The sequence below is a fragment of the Pristiophorus japonicus genome, chromosome 16 (genome assembly GCF_044704955.1).
Source record: "Pristiophorus japonicus isolate sPriJap1 chromosome 16, sPriJap1.hap1, whole genome shotgun sequence".
In the NCBI taxonomy this organism is placed as follows: Eukaryota; Metazoa; Chordata; class Chondrichthyes; family Pristiophoridae; genus Pristiophorus; species Pristiophorus japonicus.
The window spans coordinates 109,983,199-110,005,399 of record NC_091992.1 but is presented as its reverse complement, the minus strand read 5'-3'; the positions used below and the strand labels follow the sequence as shown (position 1 = coordinate 110,005,399).

Genomic DNA, 22,201 nt, shown 5'->3' with positions numbered 1-22,201 from the left:
AGGCCAACATGCCATTTGCCTTCTTCACCACCTGCTGTACCTGTATGCTAACTTTCAATAACTGATGTACCATGACACCCAGGTCTCGTTGCACCTCCCCCTTTACCAATCTGTCACCATTCAGATAATAATCAGCCCTCCTGTTTTTGCCACCAAATTGGATAACCTCACATTTATCCACATTATACTGCATCTGCCATGTATTTGCCCACTCATCTAACCTGTCCAAGTCACCCTTCAGCCTCTTAGCATCCTCCTCACAGCTTACACTCTCACCCAACTTAGTGTTATCTGCAAACTTGGAGATATTACATACAATTCCTTCGTCTAAATCATTAATGTATATTGTAAATAGCTGGAGTCCCAGCACTGAACTTTGCGGTACCCCACTAGTCACTACCTGCCATTCTGATGGGGAAACCCCCCCCACCCCAAACACCCAAACACAAATAAAAAATAGAAAAAATACATCACACATTTAAGATTAATTTAAATTAAAGTTAATAAATGCCATAGAATATATATATATTTTTCCAATTTTTAAAAAAGTTTTTTAATTATGGTTCAAAAGAAACTTACCTTAGTGGGTTTTTAACATTGTTTTTTTTTTATTTTATTTACTGTGTTGCGCCTGCTTTTACTAGGTGCAAGAGTTTTCAGGACATTGGCTGGGAAAGTTATGGGTAAATACTGCAATCTTGCCCATGCAAATGTCCTTGCTGCCAAGATGCGTTGGATCTGTCAAGCCAGAGCTTGACAGATCGGAAAAGCTGGTTTTCGGGGCATGCGCATTGCACGCCAAAAAACAGCCTTTGCGGGGCTTTCCCGGGTCCATACATACTCTGTACGGACCCGGGGAGGCTGGGATTTTGAGGCCATTGATCATATTCTGCCCTGCAGATGAAGATGTGATAAAGCTAATGGAAAAAAAACTATGTTCTCTGTTCCTTCCTTAAAAGTTGGGGCCATTTGTTCCTGTGGGACTGTGCTTCATAAATGTTTTACTGGCACAATTTTCTAGAGATATTTACAATGTACATCTTAGGCTAATTAGTCCCCATTATTAATGCATCAATTGAGTGCAATGGGTGGTTTTAAGTGCTCAGCAGGAGTGTCGACTGATCTTACAGGCATATGGTGACCATTCTTTGTTTCCATTTTACATTTAGACTACTAATGAATTAAAATGGTACAAACTACCATTGGTGATGGGTTTTTTTTCAAAAAATATACTTTATTCATATAAAATTTTCACAATACATTGGAAAATAGTTCAGTACCTTACAGTCAGCAAATCCATACAATTCGTTTGGATGCTGACAGCAGTTCCATAAATGCACGAGTGTGCATTTCATTTCAAGGTACAGTTTAGTACAATCCGTAAATCACGTTACATGTAGTACTGTGCAAATAAGAGTATTACATGGAGCAGATGAGAACAGGTTTACATTACATTTCAGGATATATTTCAATACCGATCACGAATCACGTTACATGTAGCCCTATGCAGATGAAAGCAGTACACGGAACGGATGGGAATACATTTACATTTCTTTACAAGTTACTAAACAGTACAGAGACTTTCATTATACGTGGCACAACACAGGTGTGTTTCAGTACATGGTGCACTATGTATACAAGCAGATTAACAAGTACAGCTCGAGGGGGGTCTGATTCCATCCTCTGGGTTTACTGTGGCGGAAGGGCCTTAAACTCTTCCCCATCGTGCCTTTGCGGCGACTGCACCAATCTTTAGTGCATCCCTCAGCGCGTACTCCTGGACCTTGGATTGCGGCAATCTGCAACACTCGGCCGTGGACATCTCCTTGCTCTGGAAGACCAGCAAGTTTCGGGAAGACCAAAGTGTGTCTTTCACCGAGTTGATGGCTCTCCGGCAGCGGATGATGTCTGTCTCAGTGTGCGTCCCTGGGAACAGTCCGCAGAGTACAGAGTCCTGTGTTACGGAGCTGCTTGGGATGAACCTCGACAGCAACCATTGCATCTCCTTCCAGACCTGCCTTACAAAGGGGCAATCCCGAAGGAGATGGATGGCAGTCTCGTTCGCACCACAGCCGACTCGGGGGCAGAGTGCCGTGAATCTGAAACCACGGCTGTGTATGAAGGATCTGAAGGGTAGGGCCCTTCTCACCGCCAACCAAGCTACGTCTTGGTGCTTGTGTGAAAGCTCTGGCGATGAGACATTCTGCCAAACGAGTTCGACAGTCTGCTCGAGGAACCGCCCGACAGGATCCATCATCTCCTTCTTTCGTAGGGCGTCCAGGACCTTGCATGCCGACCACTGCTTTATGGCCTTGTGGTCAAAGGTGTTTTTCTTGAAAAACTTTTCCATGAAGGACAGGTGGTGAAGCATGGTCCAACTGGTTGGAGCGTTCTGCTGCAGCCTGATGTTGTTATATGAATGTTTAATGTGTCCATACTAAATTCCTTTCTCCACTATTTTAATGGAGGTGATAATCTATTTAAAGTGGGTTGTTTACTCTCAAGAAAGTGGAAAGAGCAATTTGGTACAAGCAAGTTAAGTATCTGTGTGATAACATCATGAACTGTAAACTGTCAATAACGAATTCCTGATGCCACAGCTTTTTTTTTTCCTCTCACGCTCCTGAATCTGCTTACTCATGCTAAGGTACAATTCCACTTGCAGTGAGAGCCCTCAGCAATTTTGTGCTTCACTTGTGACATTACCTGAAACCTGAAATCTTCACTGATTAGCTTAATATTTAGTTACTGATTTTCCTATTTTTTTCAACAAAAAAAAATCACTGGAATATGTTTCTCCAGCCATTAATGTGGAATAAAAAATCCAAGGTGAGTATAAAATGGTGAAATCCGTTAACTGAACAGAGGAACATGTGCCCGCACATTCCCAAAGTGCAATATGGATGCTCTCTCTGAAGTAGGTGCTTTGAGAGCGATGAAATGAATAGATAATTTGTGAATATTTGAGACAGCACTACTTTTGTATTTTCCAGATGAAGGACTGTGGGATATTCTAATTAAGGATGTTCCTAAGGAAGTGACATCATACACCTTCAGCATGGACATCCTGAAACAAGGCGTGAGCTATGATTTCCGCGTGATAGCAGTGAATGATTATGGATATGGAACCCCTAGCTCCCCTTCGCCATCTGTTTCAGGTACAAAATTTGCCTCTTAAAATTGTGTTAATATTTGTTGCATAGAACGTTTTGGAATCTGAGCCCTCAAATGTTAGTCACTCCCTAGGTGGAGTTTCTGTTTATTCAACAGAGTTAAAGGTAAATTGAATCCACAAATTTGATATAAGTTGTGGTGGAAGTGGCAATGCACTCACAGTGTCAGTGGGATTATTTTTAAATTATCTGAGCTTGGTGGTCTACAGGGCTGTAGTAATACCTGCCCCGCCCTCCTGTATGGATCAGAGGCATGGACGATGTACAGAAGACACCTCAAGTCGCTGGAGATATATCACCAATGATGTCTCTGCAAGATCCTGCAAATCCACTGGGAGGACAGGCGCACCAACATCAGTGTCTTCGTCCAGGCTAATATCCCCAGCATTGAAGCACTGACCACACTCGATCAGCTTCGCTGGGCAGGCCACATAGATCGCATGGCAGACACGAGACTCCCTAAGCAAATGCTCTATGCGGAGCTCCTTCACGGCAAACGAGCCAAAGGTGGGCAGCGGAAACGTTACAAGGACACCCTCAAAGCCTCCCTGATAAAGTGCGACATCACCACTGACACCTGGGAGACCCTGGCCGAAGACCGTCCTAGGTGCAGAAAGTGCATTCGGGAGGACGTTGAGCTCTTTGAATCTCAACGCTGAGAGCGTGAAGAGGTCAAGCGCAGGCAGCGGAAGGAGCGTGCGGCAAACTAGTCCCACCCATCCCTTTCCTCGACGAATGTCTGTCCCACCTGTGACAGGGTCTGTGGCTCTTGTATTGGACTGTTCAGCCACCGAAGAAATCACTTCAGGAGTGGAAGCAAGTCTTCCTCGATTCTGAGGGACTGCCGATGATGATGATATGATGATTTTAAAATGATCTAACTTTTCTTTTTGGTTCTCTCTGCATACTAATTCCTCGCTTGAAAATTATGACTCCGATTTTGTGCAATTTATGGGAGCTGTTCGGGGTCTGCTGTAGATATCTTGTCACGTTCAAAGGCAACAGTTACTCCCTTGCAATCGTGTAAGTAGCTATTGTGTGTCAATTCCAGAAAGAAGTGGATCATGTGGACAATAACAATAACAACTTGTAATTAGATAGTGCCTTTAACGTAGCTTCACAGGAGCGTTACCAAACAAAATTTGACACTGAGCCACATGAGATATTAGGACAGATGACCAAAAAGCTGGGACAACTAGGATAAGTTTTAAGGGTCTTAAAGGAGGAACGAGAGGCAGAGAGGCGTGCCTTTATATTTCCGAGTTGACTCAAACTGCCAATATCTAATACAAAAGCAAAATACTGCGGATGCTGGAAATCTGAAATAAAACTGAAAATGCTGGAGGTCAGGCAGCATCTGTGGAGAGAGAAACAGAATTAACGTTTCAGGTCAGTGACCTTTCACCAGAACATTTCTGCCAATGTCCACTTACAGAATAGCATATCTTGGGGGATGTAACAATGCATCCCCCAATAGGCTATATTCCTAACCACAAAATGTGACATCTCTCTCTCTCTCCCGGGATACAAACCTTATGTGTGAGCCTGACAGCTAGGTGTATCACCACGTCTGCATACCATCCCAGACCCCAGGAGTTCATGAGCTGCTTGGGAACCTGCCTGAGAAACAGACAACCCCTGTGCTTGGCACCTCTGACCTGCATCATACAGTTCCACATATTGGATAGTCGCTTACAACAGCTGTGGCTCAGTGGGTAGCACACTCGCCTCTGAGTCAGAAAGTTGTGGGTTCAAGTCCCACTCCAGGAACTTGAGCACATGAATCTAGGCTGACACTCCAGTGCTGTGCTGTACTGTCAGAGGTGCCATCTTTCGGATGAGACGTTAAACCGAGGCCCCGTCTCGGTGGACGTAAAAGATCCCATGGCACTATTTCGAAGAATAGCAGGGGAGTTATCCCTGGTGTCCTGGCCAATATTTATCCCTCAATCAACATAACAAAAACAGATTATCTGGTCATTATCATGTTGCTGTTTGTGGGAGTTTGCTGTGTGCAAGTTGGCTTCCGTGTTTCCCACATAACAACATTGACGACACTCTAAAAGTACTTCTTTGGCTGTAAAGTGCTTTGAGACGTCCGGTGGCTGTGAAAAAGCGCTATATAAATGTAAATCTTTTTCTCTAGAAGGCTCCTAAATTCCAGTATGCTGTCTGTGGCCAGATCAGCCCCTAGGTTCATCCCTGGATGGTAGCTGGGTGTTGCCTTCGGGTTCCTCCATTGGCTACCTCCATCTTTGTATCTGCCACCAAGCTGAGGCAGCGGAATCCTAAGAACGCTTGCCCCGTTCCCAGCTAGGCCGTGCACCACATGACTTCCTAGGTCTCTCCCTTGAGCAGGTAATACACACAACACTATCTCCTCCTCCACAAGGTGTGGTGCAGACTTGTTTCCCTAACACCTTGTGTTTACCTACCCCCCCCCCCCCCCCCCCCGCTTGCAACTGAACACACTTTCTCGGGATATGGTGCCTTTTTAAGTTCAGTCTGTGAGGTGAAGGGTCTGCCTTCCCCTGAATCCTTGGGTGTGATTGGCTAGCTGTGCCTCCACCACCCTCCTCAATTTGTACTGTTCAGGCCTCCCTGGACTGTTACACCCCTAACAATATTTGATACATGGCTTGCCGCCACACTGCTCATCCCCACAGTGCTTAAAGCCAATAAGCCCTCCCCCTGAAATTACCGTATTCCCCGAGTTTCTTCAGGTGTGGGAGCTCTCAACCATAGAAGCCAAACAATTACTTCTGTAGCTGTCTGTATTGGACCAACAAAGTGCTGTGTTGCCCTTATCTCCTCTTCCCTGAGCTGTCTGTTTATAACTCCCTCGGTATCTACATCATTATCTGTTAATGCATGAAGTACATAGTTACTTTTGTAACCCCTGCATAACCAAAATATTCTAGCTAAACTCTGGCACATATGTTGTTGTATGCAGTCTCTCAATGTAGGCCACTTTAAAAAAAATTATTCATTACAGGATGTGGGCATCACTGGCTAGGCCAGCATGTATTGCCCATCTCTAATTGCCCTTGAGAAGGTGGTGGTGAGCCGTCGCCTTGAACCACTGCAGTCCTTGTGGTGAAGGAACTCCCACAGTACTGTTAGGGTGGGAGTTCCAGGATTTTGACCCAGCGACGATGAAGGAACGCCGATATATTTCCCAGTCTGGATGGTGTGTAACTTGGAGGGGAACTTGCAGGTGATGGTGCTCCCATGCGCCTGCTGCTCTTGCCCTTGTAAATGGCAGAGATCACGGATTTGGGAAGTGCTGCCAAAGAAGCCTTGGGGAGTGGCTGCAGTGCATCTTGTAGATGGTACACACTGCAGCCACGGTGCGCCGGTGGTGGAGGGAATGAATGTTTAAGGTGGTGGATGGGGTCCCAATTAAGCGGGCTGCTTTGTCCTGGATGGTATTGAGCTTCTTGAGTGTTGTAGGAGCTACACTCATCCAGGCAAGTGGAGAGTATTCCATCACACTCCTGACTTGTGCCTTGTAAATGGTGGAAAGACTTTGGGGAGTCAGGTGAGACACTCCCTGTAGAATACCCAGCCTCTGACCGTTTTCTTTTGCCACGATATTTATGTGGCTGGTCCCGTTAAGTTTCTGGTCAATGGTGACCCCCAGGATGTTGATGGTGGGGCATTCGGTGATGATAATACTGTTGGCTACCAAGGGGAGGTGGTTCGACTCTCGCTTGTTGGAGATGGTCATTGCCTGGCTCTTATGTGGCGCAAATGTTACTTGCCACTTATCAGCCCAAGCCTGAATGTCGTCCAGTTCTTGCTACATGCGGGCATGGACTGCTTCCTTATTTGAGGAATTGCGAATGGAACTGAACACTGTGCAATTATCAGCGAACATCCTCACTTCTGACCTTATGATGGAGGGAAGGTCATTGATGAAGCAGCTGAAGATGGTTGGGCCGAGGACACTGCCCTGAGGAACTCCTGCAGTGATGTCCTGGGGCTTGGATGATTGGCCTCCAACAACCACAATCATCTTCCTTTGTGCTCGGTATGGCTCCAGCCAGTGGAGAGTTTCCCCCTGATTCCCATTGACTTCAGTTTTATTAGGGCTCCTTGATGCTACACTCAGTCAAATGCTGCCTTGATGTCAAGGGCAGTCACTCTCACCTCACCTTTGGAATTCAGCTCTTTCATCCGTGTTTGGACCAAGGCTGTAATGAGCTCTGGAGCCGAGCGGTTCTGGCAAAACCCAACCTGAGCATCAGTGAGCAGGTTATTGGTGAGTACGCGCCATTTGATAGCACTGTCGACGACAACTTCCATCACTTTGCTGATGATAGAGTGTAAACTGATGGGGCGGTAATTGGCTGGATTGGATTTGTCCTGCTTTTTGTGGACAGGACATACCTGGGCAGTTTTCCACATTGTCGGGTTGATGCCAGTGTTGTAGCTGTACTGGAACAGCTTGGCTAGAGGTGCAGCTAGTTCTTGAGCACAAGTCTTCAGCACGACAGCTGGGATGTGGTTGGGGCCCATAGCCTTTGCTGTATCCAGCGCGCTCAGCCTTTGTCCTTTACATAATGGTAGTCTTTCACCAGCTGCCTTGTCCCTTCATGAAAGAGCAGCCAGTGTCTTTCAACCTCCATTCGCCGTGACGGGATGAAGATAAGGAGTCCGACCTATTTACATCAGGGGTCACCGCATATCTTAGGAGCTCGCACAGCCTCTCAAATTTGAGCTACAGGATTTCTAAGAGACCAGCACTGGGATGAGGTTTGTATTGCTCTTGTAAAGAGCCAGCACAGACATCCTGGACCTAAGAGCCTCCATCTGTGCTGTAAATGTCTCTGCTTCTATATTCTACACTTGCCTGGTGGCCTGTTTTGTCACATTTGAAACATATGACTGCATTGTCTTCACATCTTTGACTTCTACTTGGCTGCTGCTCCACTCTGTTCTTGCCAGGGGCAGGCTGAACAACTGGCCTGCCAAGCAATTTGTCCGTGGGACAGCGTGAGGCATTAGGTCTCCCTTCTATCCAACAGCTGGTCTCTACTCATCAGGCCAAAAAATGATCAGCACATGCCCATAGCTGCTTGAGAGATTCATACCCCTGATCAAGTAACCAGATTCTTAAATCGTCTCAACTACTTCCAGAAATCTATCCCTTTGCATTAAATGGCAATCATAATCCATTACATCTTTGCTTACCGGCCTCATTGGTCAAGTGTCTTCGAACTGGATAACCTCTTCTCTAGAAGTACTGTCCAAGTCTTTTCTTAGTTTCTTAAATGACTGCCTGTGCACTTCACATGTTTTACAATACTCCAGTCCATACTATTACCCAGCTCAACAGTGAAGCACATAAGATTCTGAGGAGGATTGTTAGGGTAGATGCTGAGAGGTTGTTTCTTATCAAAGTCACAAATAACATCCTATGCGACTGTAACAAAGGTAAGCTTTCCCTCCTTGTCCTTCTCGACCTGTCTGCAGTCTATGACACAGTTGACCAATCCATCCTCCTCCAACGCCTCTCCACCATCGTCCAGTTGGATGAGAGTGCACTCACCTGGTTCCATTCTTATCTCTTCCCACTCCCGTTGCCAGTGCTGGATGAGCAGAAATTTCTTCCAACTAAATATTGGGAAGACACAAGCCATTGCCTTCAGTTTCCACCACAAACTCCATTCTCGAGCTACTTCATCCTTCACCCTAGCAACTATCTCAGGCTGAAGCAGACTGTTTGCAACCTTGGTGTCGAATTTGACCCTGAAATGATGAGCTTCTGACCACATTCACACCATCACTTAGATCGCCTATTTCCACCTCTAATATCGCCCAACTCCACCCCTGCCTCAGCTCACCTGCTGCTGAAACCCTTGTCCAAGCCTTTATTACCTGCAGACTTGACTATGCCAGTGCTCTCCTGGCCCGCCTCCCATCTTCCACCCTCTATAATCTTAAAGTCACCCAAAACGCTGCTGTATGTATCCTAACTCGCACAAAGTCCCATTCACCCATCAACTCTGTGCTTGCTGACCCACATTGGCTCTCAGTTAATAACATAACAAATAGGAGCAGGAGTAGGCCATTGGCCCCTCGAGCCTGCTCCGCCAATCAATAAGATCATTGCTGATCTGATCTTGGCCTCAACTCCACTTCCCTGCCTGCTCTCCATAACCTTTGACTCCCTTATTCAGAAATCTGTCTATCTCCACCATAAATATATCCAACCACCCAGCCTCTACAGCTCTCTGGGGTAGAGAATTCCAAAGATTCATGACCCTCTGAGAGAAAAAAATCCTCTGCCTTTTCGTTTTAAATGGGCAACCCCTTATTCTGAAACTATGCCCCTTAGTTCTAGATTCCCCCACGAAGGGAAACATTCTCCCTGCATCTATCCTGTCAAGCCCCCTCAAAATCTTATTCATTTGAATAAGATCACTTTTCACTCTTCTAAACTCCAATGAGTATAGGCCCAACCTGCCCAACCTTTCTTCATAGGACAACCTCTTCATCTCAGAAATCAACCTCATGAACCTTCTCTGAACTGCCTCCAATGCAAGTATATCCCTCCTTAAATAAGGTGACCAAAACTGTACGCAGTACTCCAGGTGTGGTCTCACCAACGCCCTCTATCGTTGTAGCAGGACTTCCCTACTTTCATACTCCATTCTGCTTGCAGTAAAGGCCAACATTCCATTTGCCTTCCTAATTACTTGCTGTACCTGCATGCAAACCTTTTGTGTTTCATGTACAAGGACTCCCCGATCCCTCTGTACCTCAGCATCTGTAATCTCTCCGCATTTAAATAATTCAATTTTTCCTACCAAAGTGCATAACCTCATGTTTTCCCACATTATACTCCATCTGCCAAATTTTTGCCCAGTCACTTAGCCCATCTATATCCTTTTGCAGATTCTTTGCGTTCTCCTCACAACTTGCTTTCCCACCTATCTTTGTATCATCAACAAATTTGGTTACATTACACTCGATCCCTTTATCCAAGTCATTAATATAGATTGTAAATATTTGAGGCCCCAGCACTGATCCCTGTGGCACCCCACTAGTTACAGTTTGCCAACCTGAAAATGACCCATTTATTCCCAACTCTCTGTTTTCTGTTAGTTAATCAATCCTCTATCCATGCTAATATATTACCCCCAACTCTGATCTTGTACAGTAACCTTTTATATGGTACCTTATCAAATGCCTTCTGAAAATCCAAATACACGACATCTACTGGTTCCCCCTCATCCACCCTGCTTGTTACATCCTCAAAGAACTCCAACAAATTTGTCAAACATGATTTCCCTTTCATAAAACCATGCTGACTCTGTTTTATTGTATTATGATTTCCTAAATGTCCTGCTACTACTTCCTTAATAATGGACTCCAGCATTTTCCCAATGACAGATGTTAGGCTAACTGGTCTATAGTTGCCTGCTTTCTGTCTCCCTCCTTTCTTAAATAGGGGCGTTCAGTTACATTTGCGGTTTTCCAATTCACTGGGACCTCTCCAGAATCCAGGGAATTTTGGTAGATCACAACCAATGCATCCATTATCTCTGCAGCCACTTCTTTTAAGATCCGAGGATGCTGGCCATCAGGTCCAGGGTATTTGTACAACTTTAGTCCCATTAGTTTGTCTAGTACTTTTTCTCTAGTGATAGTGATTGTTTTAAGTTTCCCCCCTCCCAACAGCTCCTTGATTATCAATTATTATGCAACGCCACGATTTTAAAATTCTTATCCTTGTTTTGAAAACTCTCCATGGCTTCGCCCCTCCCTATCTCTGTAACCTCCTCCAGTCCGAGATCTCTGCATTCCTCCAATTATGGCATCTTGCGCATCCCTAATTTTAATCTCTCCACCATTGGTGGCCGTGCCTAAACCTCTCCGTCTCTCTACCTCTCTTTGCTCCTTTAAAACGCTCCTTAAAACCTACCTCTTTGACCAAGCTTTCTGCCCTAATATCTCCTGATGTGGCTCGATGTAAAATTTTGTTTGATAACACTCGTGAAGCACCTTGGGATGTTTTACTATGATAAAGGTGCTATATAAATACAAGTTGTTGTAGTAAGGCCAAAGGTGAAATTCTCCAATTTTAAAATGAGTTTCTGACCTCAACTGTTCTGTATTTCAATTTTTCTACTTGAGATCAAGATGTTGGACTGCATTTGCAGATTTGTTCAGTTTGGGGATATTAATTTTTGAGTCCTTATTTTAAGCATGCGAACTTTGCAGATAATTAAGTGCCGTGTATCAGTTCATTGTGAAATGGTAATCCGGCTTTGAGCAGAAGTAGTTCAGAAAAAATCCTGCAATATAATAAGGTATTCAATGAATAGAGCAGGTGACATCCTTCAACAAATTCCCTGAATTTCTATATTCATTATGTGTCGCACAACTTGCTATCTGAGTACCACAATTTTCAAACGTCCCAGGGACAGAGGTTTCTGATCCTATGTAACAAAACACTGCAACATGCATCATGGAAATACATCACGGAGCACTTTGCAAGAGAGCAAGGAGGATACTGAGTAGGTGACAGGAAGGGGCAAAGGAGCAGTGAATTCAAAGTGTGGTAAAACAGATATATTTTTGGAGGCTTTTGAAAGATTGGAAAGAGATTGAAAGGCAAAGTGGTTTAGGAGTTCCAAAGCCACTTGACTTCATTGGTAAGGCAAGTTAGTTACATTTTCTGTTCCTACCAACACTTAAATGGTTTGAGTCCCATCCATATTCACCTCCTTTAAGACCTGTTCAGGCTGAAGCGGATATGCAACCACAAGCTATCCCATTGCAAGGTACAGCGCAACTGGTGCAGGAGGGCGATGGCTGTGAAGAATGACGTCATCAAGATCCAGGTCGGTGATTGGAGCGTGGGCAGATACAGCAGGAGCGGTGAGGTCGGGGCGAAGGAACAGCGAGGGACTGTGGAGGGACATGATCGGGGTACAGGGGAGGCGTGAGTTCGGGGCCAGGAGCCCTGGGGCAGCGCGGACCAGCCCACATTGTGATACGTGTGCGCACTAGATCTGTGCAGCAGAGCAGGTCTCCAGTTGTCTTGGGTAATCCTTGCCACTGGACCAAGACCTAGCTCTGTCAAGCCCGTGTGGTGGCTGGTGTGCAACAGCCACCCCACATTAAAAAAATGCACGCACAGGCAACTTCCACCCTTCAGGATGTAGTTCAGGTCCTTCATTGAAACACCTGTGAACTTGTCCTTTTTTTTGGCGTGGAAGCAAGTCATCCTCGTTTCGAGGGACCGTGTATGATGATGATGATGATCCCACACCTGGTCAGTCTCTGCATTTTCTTCAGCTCTGTGTCCATACCTCTCTTCATCTGCCACCAAAACCCTTATTTGCAGATTGTTCGCCATTTCTGTGGAGTTTCTGGATCAGTACATCAGGAATAGCAAAGAGTTCATTTCTCACTGGGGTCAAAAGGTTCAAAATCTGATTGGTCAATGTGCTACACTGTGATGATGACCAGTCTGCTGTGGTTTGTTCTTTAACGTTAGCTAAATTTCACAAGCAGTGAGTGATATCGGACTGCTGGAGACAACTGCATCATTTGTGCTCCAAACAGACCACACCCTGTAACCTACTGCTGCAGCTAAAACAAATCAGCAGCAGATTTGTCATTATGCAAATCAAGTAACTTGGAATACAAAAATAAACACAAACCCAAGCAGTGAGTGATTGGACAGACAGAGATACGTGTGCTTTATTTGCTTTAATCTGCCTATACTGATCCATTGTGTTCATATTGACATCCAGAGAATGAACTTTACTGGTGATGAGAGAAAAAGCTCAAATACAGCAACAGCAGTATAATGACACCGCCAATATCGAAATTGGCCTCAAAACTGAGAGACTGCTTTATTTCTCTGTGACCTCACAAAGTACAGGTCACCTGAACCTGCACAACTGTTTTACACATTATTTATTGTGATCTTGGGCTTGCTTAGATTTCTTTCTACTTTTTGAATCTTTCAGCCCAGACTGCAGCCCCGTTTTATGAGGAGTGGTGGTTCTTGGTGGTTATTGCCTTGGTTGGACTCATCTTTATCCTTCTGTTGGTGTTTGTGCTGATAATCCGTGGACAAAGCAAAAAATATACAAAAAAAGCAGATTCAGGTGAGTACACGAGATGCTGCGACGGTTCACTAGGTCCTTGTGATTAAAACTGAAGTTACTAAAGATCCTTAAACTGATCCTTCCTATTTAGAGTAATAAAACCATTATATTGAACCCTATCTCTGCAACACACACAAAAGTATAAAACATAAAAATATCCCAACAATGATATGATTTTGCAATGGAACCTGTTAATGGAAGTAGCAGACTGTATAAATAGATCACTGTTTGGAAAATAATATGGAACTACAAAGGCATTGCCAAAGATGTCCTGATGGTGTAAAGTTCTGATTGCAATCTGCTTCGGCACAAATGTTTCCTGAGTAGTCACATCAGTACACTAAAGAGACATTGTTGCTCCTGTAAATTTATCAGGAAAGCTTTTTTCCCCGTAAACATGCAAAGTGACACCACTTGCATCAGAAAGCATATTGTGCAAAACACCATGACATTACTTGCATGAAAGAAATGATACAGTTTTCTTCAGAACTCTCTCCTTGCCTAAATGGTTAGGACCCACCCATAATTTCACTTTAAATATTCAAAATTTGCTTAGCGGATACAAGCACATGTTATGATGGTATGATCACTGTTGGAAGATACTCCACTTACTTACAAAGAATACTGACACTTTATAACATATCTTGACTTTTTTTTTCACATTTGTGCACAAAGTATGCAAGGACAGTTCCCATCACCAATTACACATTCTCCTGGATACCTTTTCTATGTTAATGTAAAACTGTAAGTGTACATGAGCTTAAATAAAAACAGAAAATGCTGGAAATCTCAGCAGGTCAGGCAGCATCTGTGGAGAAAAACAGTGTTAACGTTTCAGGTTGATGACCCTTCGTCAGAACAGAAGTGTACATCAGCTTGCCTGATATCTGGGCAGGTTTATCCATTTGAGTGCTTAGGCTGTATGGATCAGGAATGCCCAAGTTTTATCCCTGATTTGTGCTGCGTTAACTGCTTTCAACCTGAATGCCAGTTGAACCTCTACGATGAGCCCAAGTATTCCGGGTTAGAAAGTGGAAAATTAACCAGGTTTTTTTGTTGTTGCTCCTGATCATTATCCAGTGACACTTGGAAGTGCGGATAGTGGGTAAGGACAGGATCAGATTTAGCTTTGTTGGTCCCTGTAGTCAAACAGTCCATCAACATTCACTATCAAGGCTGCAAAATTAAAGAAGCATACATTAGAAATCTACAGTGCATGTCAGAAGTTACTCCGCAACAAGCAAAGTGCCTTGTAAAACACAAACTTCCACTGGGAGCCAAGATGATGCAATTTGGCTGGACTCTGCACTGCAGCTGTTCCAGGCACTCGGCCAAGCTGAAAACAACCCAGAACACTGACAACATCCCTGCAAACAACAATGCTACTTTAGAATGTAAACATTTTTCACATATAATTAACAAGCACCAGTGGGCTTTGATATTGTTCTGTAATCTAATTTATTCTTAATATGCTAAGGCCATCCAGAGGACATCAAAAATCTTTCAGTGCCCAGCAATTAATACCTAAGTTGTGGCTCTCCAAAGGCTCACTGGGTTTACATAGTGATTAGCTGAGCCATCCAGACCAGCGAGGTTTCTGGATTGATTCGGTCTGTGCTGAGTTCATTGACCTTAGCTAAGGCAATTGGTGTGCTACAGTTGATCTTCGTGCCCCTAAGTTAAGGATAGGAAACTTGGTCAGGGTTCTCACTCCTGATTGCTCTCCATGCTGGAAGTGTGTGTATTGATATTGGGTGAGGACTGGATCAGGTTCAACTGAGGTCCCACCCATCCACTCTCATGGCTTCTGACACGGTCAAGGCTCACACAACAACAACAACTTGTATTTATATAGCGCCTTTAACGTAGTAAAACGTCCCAAGGTGCTTCACAGGATTGTTATAAAGATTTAAAAAAATAATTTGACACCGATCCAGATAAGAAGAAATTATGGTAGATGACCAAAAGCTTGGTCAAAGACGTAAGTTTTAAGGAGCATCTTGAAGGAGGAAAGACAGGTAGAGAGGCAGAGAGGTTTAGGCCGGGAGTTCCAGAGCTTAGGGTCTAGGCAGCTGAAGGCTCGGCCACTGATGGTTATGATCAGGGATGCTCAAGAGGGCAGAATTTGAGAATATCTTGGGGGGGGTTGTGAGGCTGAAGGAGATTGCAGAGCTAGGGAGGGGCGAGGTCATGGAGGGATTTGTAAACAAGGATGAGAATTTTGAAATTGAGGCGTTGCTTAACTGGGAGATAATGTAGGTCAGCGAGCACAGGGTTGATGGGTGAATGGGACTTAGTGTGAGCTAGGACACGGGCTGCCGAGTTTTGGATGACCTCAAGTTTACATAGGGTAGAATGTGGGAAGCCAGCCAGGAGTGCGTTGGAGTTGTCAAGTCTAGAGATAACAAAGGTATGGATGAGGGTTTCAGTAGCAGATGGGCTTGAGGCAGGGGTGGAGATGGGCAATGTTACGGAGGTGGAAATAGATGGTTTTAGTAATGCCACAGATATGTGGCCGGAAGCTCATTTCAGGGTCAAATATGACATCAAGGTTGCGAACAGTCTGGTTTAGCCTCAGACAGATGCTAGGGGGAGGGATGGAGTCAGTGGTTAGGGAACGGAGTTTGTGGCAGGGACCAAAGACAATGGCTTCAGTCTTCCCAATATTTAATTCACGTGAATAATACTTCCAGTATTGTGGAGAAACCGACCCCAAGTAAGGAGTCTGCACTCAAGTGATACAGCATGTGGAAACATTTTGAAACAGTACAACATATACACAGCACAAAATTAGTTTATTAACTATTGCAGACAATTAGAAATGTCCAAGAAGGAATGAATTCTGTTGTACTTTTTCTTGATGAAAGTTAGATTATACATGTATCCAACTATCCATTCCATCGTGAGACACTATTTATCTTGTATAATAATTAGGGCACTTTGCAGTTTCCCAGCGACAGTCCTGGAGATGAACTTTAATTTTAGGCAATGGACAGCTGATAGAGTAGGTGTAAATCCACTCTAAATGGAGTCAGTTATACTTGCATGAAATGTGCCCTTCTGTTCCAAGAATACATTGTCACAACAGCAATGGTGCTGTAACTATATTTGTATTTCCTGGAGAATCAGTCAACAAATTAACTGTGAGTGTATTTTGAGCCATCTGCCCCATAACTGGTGTGAAATTAAAACCTCTGAAATTTGATTTGTCAGTCAAAACTAGAAAACATCACATGATTAAATGTGGTTTTGTATATTATTAATTTGTCAATTTAAAAACAAATCATATGTGGTATCTGGACAGATGCTGACAGCAGTACAAGTAGAAATATAGGGTAGTCATTCCACTGGTGTTATGATGTTATACTGAGGGTTAAAGGCAAGGTATGAATTCTTTGCTTTAGGGATTTTGAAAAAAGTTACTTGGGCATATCCACAACCCAAATAATTCTCCTTGTCAGGTAAAATAATCAATGGAATGGGGTGGATGACTGCCCTTACTTTCATTACTTATTTCCTTGCCAATTTCTTCCATTCTCTTTGTCTCCTGAAGGCTATGATGCCTTGCAGGGATATAGTTCAATAGGTACTGGGTATTCTGCAGTAACTTGCTCAAATAGCCATTATTTATGCATGGGCCTTGGCAGTGAGTGTAAACAGACTGTTCAACTGCAGGCAGGCATCAGAGCTGAGTCTCATCCTGTCACTAATTGCTGTTCATATACACACTTCCCATAGGAATCTGCGGAAAGCGATCAGGAGCAGGAGACTTGAATGATTTCTCCATCCTAACCCAAAGGGATAGAGGGCAATGCTATCACCTTTGATACTACATTAGCTGAGATCAGCAAACTCACCCGAGTCCAAGGGCTGCAGAAATAGGAGGTGGGTGGGGTGGCTTGACCCATCCACCTCCACGGAGGTGTGTGGGGGGCCTGACCCATCCACCTCCATGGCACGAACCTGGTATTGCAATACTTCCAGGAACGGTGCAGTGGCTCTAGGCCTTTTGGCTAAGAGCATTGGCGCAGGGTGATCCTTGATGTGTGCAAGGTGACCTCTGGCGTTTGTGATTTGACAAAGAATTGGAAAGATTGGCTACGAATTTTTAAAAAAAAATCCACCTCCATGGGTGGGTGGGGTGGCTTGACCCATCCACCTCCATGGCACGAACCTGGTATTGCAGTACTTCCAGGAACGGTGCAGTGGCTCTCGGCCTTTTGGCTAAGAGCATTGGCGCAGAGTGACCCTTGATGTGTGCAAGGTGACCTCTGGCATTTGTGATTTGACAAAGAATTGGAAAGATTGGCAACGAAAAATTAAAAAAAATAAAATAAAAAAAATCCACCTCCATGGCACTTCTCGGCCTTTTGGCTAAGATCATGCGTAACTGACCTGACAGGGGAGTAACCATGACCCCAAAGTGGTTCTCCCTGGATCAGGAAGGTGGTTCTCCTATGCTTTTTGGAAATAGGAGGTGGGTGGGTTGGCTTGACCCATCCACCTCCACGGAGGTGTGTGGGGGGCCTGACCCATCCACCTCCATGGCACGAACCTGGTATTGCAGTACTTCCAGGAACGGTGCAGTGGCTCTCGGCCTTTTGGCTAAGAGCATTGGCGCAGAGTGATCCTTGATGTGTGCAAGGTGACCTCTGGCGTTTGTGATTTGACAAAGAATTGGAAAGATTGGCAACAAAAATGTTTTTAAAAAATCCACCTCCATGGCACGAACCTGGTATTGCAGTACTTCCAGGAACGGTGCTTGGGCTCTAGGCCTTTTGGCTAAGAGCATTGGCGCAGAGTGATCCTTGGCAGGTGCAAGGTGACCTCTGGCGTTTGTGATCTGACAAAGAATTGGAAAGATTGGCAACGAATAAAAAAAAAATCTATGTTATCAGTTTAATATCCCCTATGGGGACATGATATTGAATTGATTTTTGGACAGGGAACTGGATCAGGGGCATTCCCCATCCACTCCATGCACCGACCTGGTATTGCAATATTTCCAGGAACGGTGCAACTTCGCCTCTCGGCCTTTTGGCCTAAGATCAAACACATTGGCGCAAAGTGATCTTTGGCGTTAGAGTTGATCTGGAACGAAATTGGATTTTTAAAAAAAAATCTATTGTTCAGATAATTACTAGATAAATTCAGTGAATCATTGGAAAAGCCATTTTGTGTCAGTCTTGATGCTGGTGATCTGACAGCTTTTAATTACATGCCAGTTTAGAATGCCGATGGTCACAATATCCTGTTGCTCCACTTATGGTACACGTGTAATAGTCTAGCAGTCTGGGCAAGGCACATTTCCAATTCAGATACTAATGTTTCCCTGCAGGTTGGTCTGCTTGAACTCCTTGGCAGTGTAGCCTGGGTATGCTTCCAATTCCCTTGCGGAGATGTGCATCTGATAGTGTTATACTGTTACCTATTTAGTTTCCCTGCCATTTTTGCCAGGGGATCTGTCCAACTCCCTCGTATCTAATAGTCTTGTGCATCCAATATTCAGTTTCTAAAGTTATGTTGTCATCAACCATCAGGAGACATGGTCCAAGCTGATCTGTGCTGACTTCATTGAGTCCCCAAAAGTGGATCATCTTATTTATGTGTAGCAAATCTGTCTGACAGTTAATTGCAACACTCTTCTAATTTATTACTGTTTCATATCTTCTCTAAATTCAGTGATGGCAACATTTTTACCAGTAATTGTAAATAAGAAATCTGCTGCCTGGAAGGTATTTTGTTGTTGGTGAATAGTAGCTTTCTGTTGATGAGCTGTCATCTGTTAAGTGTGAGGGTCATGCAGGGTGAGCATTGCAAGTCAGTCTTTGAGTGACTGAGGAAACACTTGTCATTCACAGCAAAGGACAGGATTAAATTTAATTCGTGGAACTGGTGCTTGTGCAACCTGCAACAACGGTTTATTCATGCGTTTCATTACCACCTGAGAGGAGGAAATAGCCTTTAGGCACAGGCTGGTGTTTGTAGCAAGGAAGCTACAGCAGGCGAAAAAGCAAGCCATAAATCTGGGACAGCTGTTAAGAACTATGGGGTAAATTTTTGCCATCATTCTGCACTGTTTTTTTGGCCTATGCTGTTTTTATTTTAGCAGACTAAAATCTGCAAGTTTTGCCAAGTTTCTGAGCCATTCTAAAGTAGGTATGTCCGATTTGTTTAGTTCCCGATTTTTTTATGTCACTGGGGGCGGAACATGCCGAGTGCGCCATCCCTGGCCATTTAAGCGAGTTTGGCCAAGTACGAGTTTTTTCTAAGACAGCGCACTGCACCCTTCTGAAAAACCTTACTTAAAGAAATCGGCGCAGAAAAGAGAAAATCAGCAGAGAAAAGATGCCATTGTTTCAGCGGAGCTGAAGACACGACACCGGTGGTGGGGGTCCTTTTGGCCCGGGATAGAAGCGGGCCGGTGCAGGAGCTTTTCCCCGGGATAGAAGCGGGCCGGCGCGGCGGAGCCCGGGATAGAAGCGGGCCGGTGCGGGGGGGCCCCGAGATAGAAGCAGACCGGTGCGGGGGGGGGGGGGGGGCCAGGATATAAGCGGGCCAGTGCGGGGGTCCATTTAGCCCAGGATAGAAGCGGGCCAGTGCCGGGGGCCTTTCGGCCCGAGATAGGTGCGGGCCGGTGCAGGGGCCTTTCCCTGGGATAGAAGTGGGCCGGCACGGCGGGGCCCAGGATAGAAGCGGGCCTGTGCAGGGGGGCCTGGGGTAGAAGTGGGCCGCTGCAGGATAGGTGCAGCCGGTGCGGGGACCTTTCGGCCCGGGATAGAAGAGCAGGCACCAATAGCGGGAGGGAGGGAGCCATCACGGTGTCATGGTTGAGTTTACAAAGAGACAAATCAATTTTAAAAAACGAGGCTCTTGGAATGCTTACACCAGTTACCTGTTATAAAAATAGAAGTTCTTGGAGAGAGAAAAATCAGTAATGACATGACAGAATAAATTCGGCATCCCTCGTCACCCTGGCAACCTCAATTTTTCGATGCAGACCTTAAGCTGCACCCACAGAGCTTAAGTAAATCTGTGCTGCTCCAAAATGAAAGGTTATGCCGGCGAAACTTGGAACCTTTTTTTTGGTGCAGTCGGGCCACTAAAAAATCGGACGTACCTCTACAACTGCGCCAAAAAAAAGTCCACGTGGAATTTTGGGCCCTTTCTGCCCAACTAGAGCTAATAATATTCTCATTGTTTATTCCAAGACTGCTGATTGAGAAATATTCTGGCCATGTTCCTGGCTCTAGATTTGCAAATCATCTAGTTTTGATTATGTTGTTTGAAAGAAAAGACAATTTCACATGATCTTTTTGTTCATGTACCAGCCCAAAATCGCTGCTTTCGCGTTTTGTGAGTATGTGCTCGGCCTCTGCTCGCTCAGACAGCATCGCTGAACTTGCATTGTGGCAGAAAGCGGCATCCCAACCTGTTGTGGCACAGTTTCTTCTGTGTTCCTGTCATTTCATGTTTTGCTAATTTCACTTCCATTGATCAATATTGCAGTCTGGTTAGAAAAACAAACAGCTGTGGTGTATCCCATTGAAGTAACTGGAACCAGGAGATGGGAAGTGAGATAGAGTCAATCTTCGGGTGTTTACTGATGAAACTCTTCCTAATTCTTCTGCTTTTATTTTACAGTGAGGTTTTATTTTTAGTGAGATTTTGACTTAACTTTTTTAATTTCGCAAAAAAATCCTTTATATAACTCATTTAAAAATAAAACATGTTTCTCCACCTTTCTCCAAGGAGCTGACTCCTGCTGAAGTGCAGCTCTTGTGGCACTGGCAGCACTCTGGTACCTCATCCAAGTGGCCGGCCTTCCTGTGGGAGCTTCGACAGCGAGCATCTGACCATTGGAAGTATCATAGATAATCCTGATCCTGTCCACCTGCAATGCCCAACAAGAGTCATTGGAAAGTGATCAGGAGTGGGAACTCTGGCTAATTATTCCCTTTCCCAATCTGGGACCAACTGTCGGGCCACTGGCTGAGATCAGCTATTCCACCTAAGACTTGGAATCAAATTTAGGAACTTTCTGATACGTATGGCCCAGTATCACACCATGTGGTTCACCTTCCACAGCCAGTAAGGAAGTTTAACCTGTCAGATTTTGAAGTATATTAAAAATAAGCAAAAATGTCCCTTTAATTTTCCATTAAAAACAATTCCAAATGCAAATAATTGTTTTATTCTAATTAAGAGTCTGTGCTAAATTAAGTGATAATGCTGTTTGTGGAATCTCATCATGTGCAAAATGGCTGCCACAATAGCCAACTTAATAGACATTCTATTGTGTTCCCAACACAGATGAGACTGCACACAGGGAGATTAAAGTAACAGTGACCTCAGTCTTTATTAGGACACTCCAGTGAGGAACAGGCCTTAAGGGCTTATATAAAGTGCTCCCAAGGGATGCTGGGATCCCTTGGGACTTCAGGAGATGCGCTCCCTGGTGGCGGAACATGGGAGTGCATGCATTATAGATACACCCCACCGCCCCAAAGTCAAAGTGAAAACTATTTACAAGGTGAGGTGGTCGGGAGCCTTTCTTTTCCTGGTGGACCGCCTCGGTACAAATGTCTGTTCTGATGTGTTGGCTGTGCCCTCGCTGGGCTGGCGTGTCGTTGGCACTGCAGGGCTGCTGGGTGAGCCTGGCCTTGCTGGGCTGTTGGGCATGATGGGTTCAATTTCCTGGTCCGGGGTGGTGTCGTTGATCCTTTGGATGTGTGTTGTGGGCTCGCAAAAGGTGGTGTCTGCTGTGGGTTGTTCAAGGCAGTCTGTGAAGCGCAGCCTCATTTGGTCCAGGTGCTTTCTGCAAATTTGTCCATTGTCTAGTTTGACTACAAACACCCTACTCCCTTCTTTTGCTATCAGCATGCCCGCGATCCA

General features: G+C 44.8%; 1 protein-coding gene, 1 non-coding gene and 1 pseudogene across 2 annotated transcripts in view; all 3 read left to right on the top strand.

The window, feature by feature from the left end:
* Positions 1-22,201, top strand: part of sdk2b (sidekick cell adhesion molecule 2b) — a 460,427-nt gene that overhangs the window by 308,740 nt on the left and 129,486 nt on the right. Inside the window, exons 40-41 of the mRNA XM_070858209.1 lie at positions 2,994-3,158; positions 13,166-13,306. Coding sequence (XP_070714310.1) covers positions 2,994-3,158; positions 13,166-13,306 — 306 coding nt within the window. The remainder of the gene's footprint in view (positions 1-2,993; positions 3,159-13,165; positions 13,307-22,201) is intronic.
* Positions 17,661-17,857, top strand: LOC139227341 (U2 spliceosomal RNA). The gene has a single exon (XR_011587427.1). It is a non-coding gene; the product is annotated as a U2 spliceosomal RNA (small nuclear RNA).
* On the top strand, positions 18,193-18,331 carry LOC139227336 (U2 spliceosomal RNA; annotated as a pseudogene).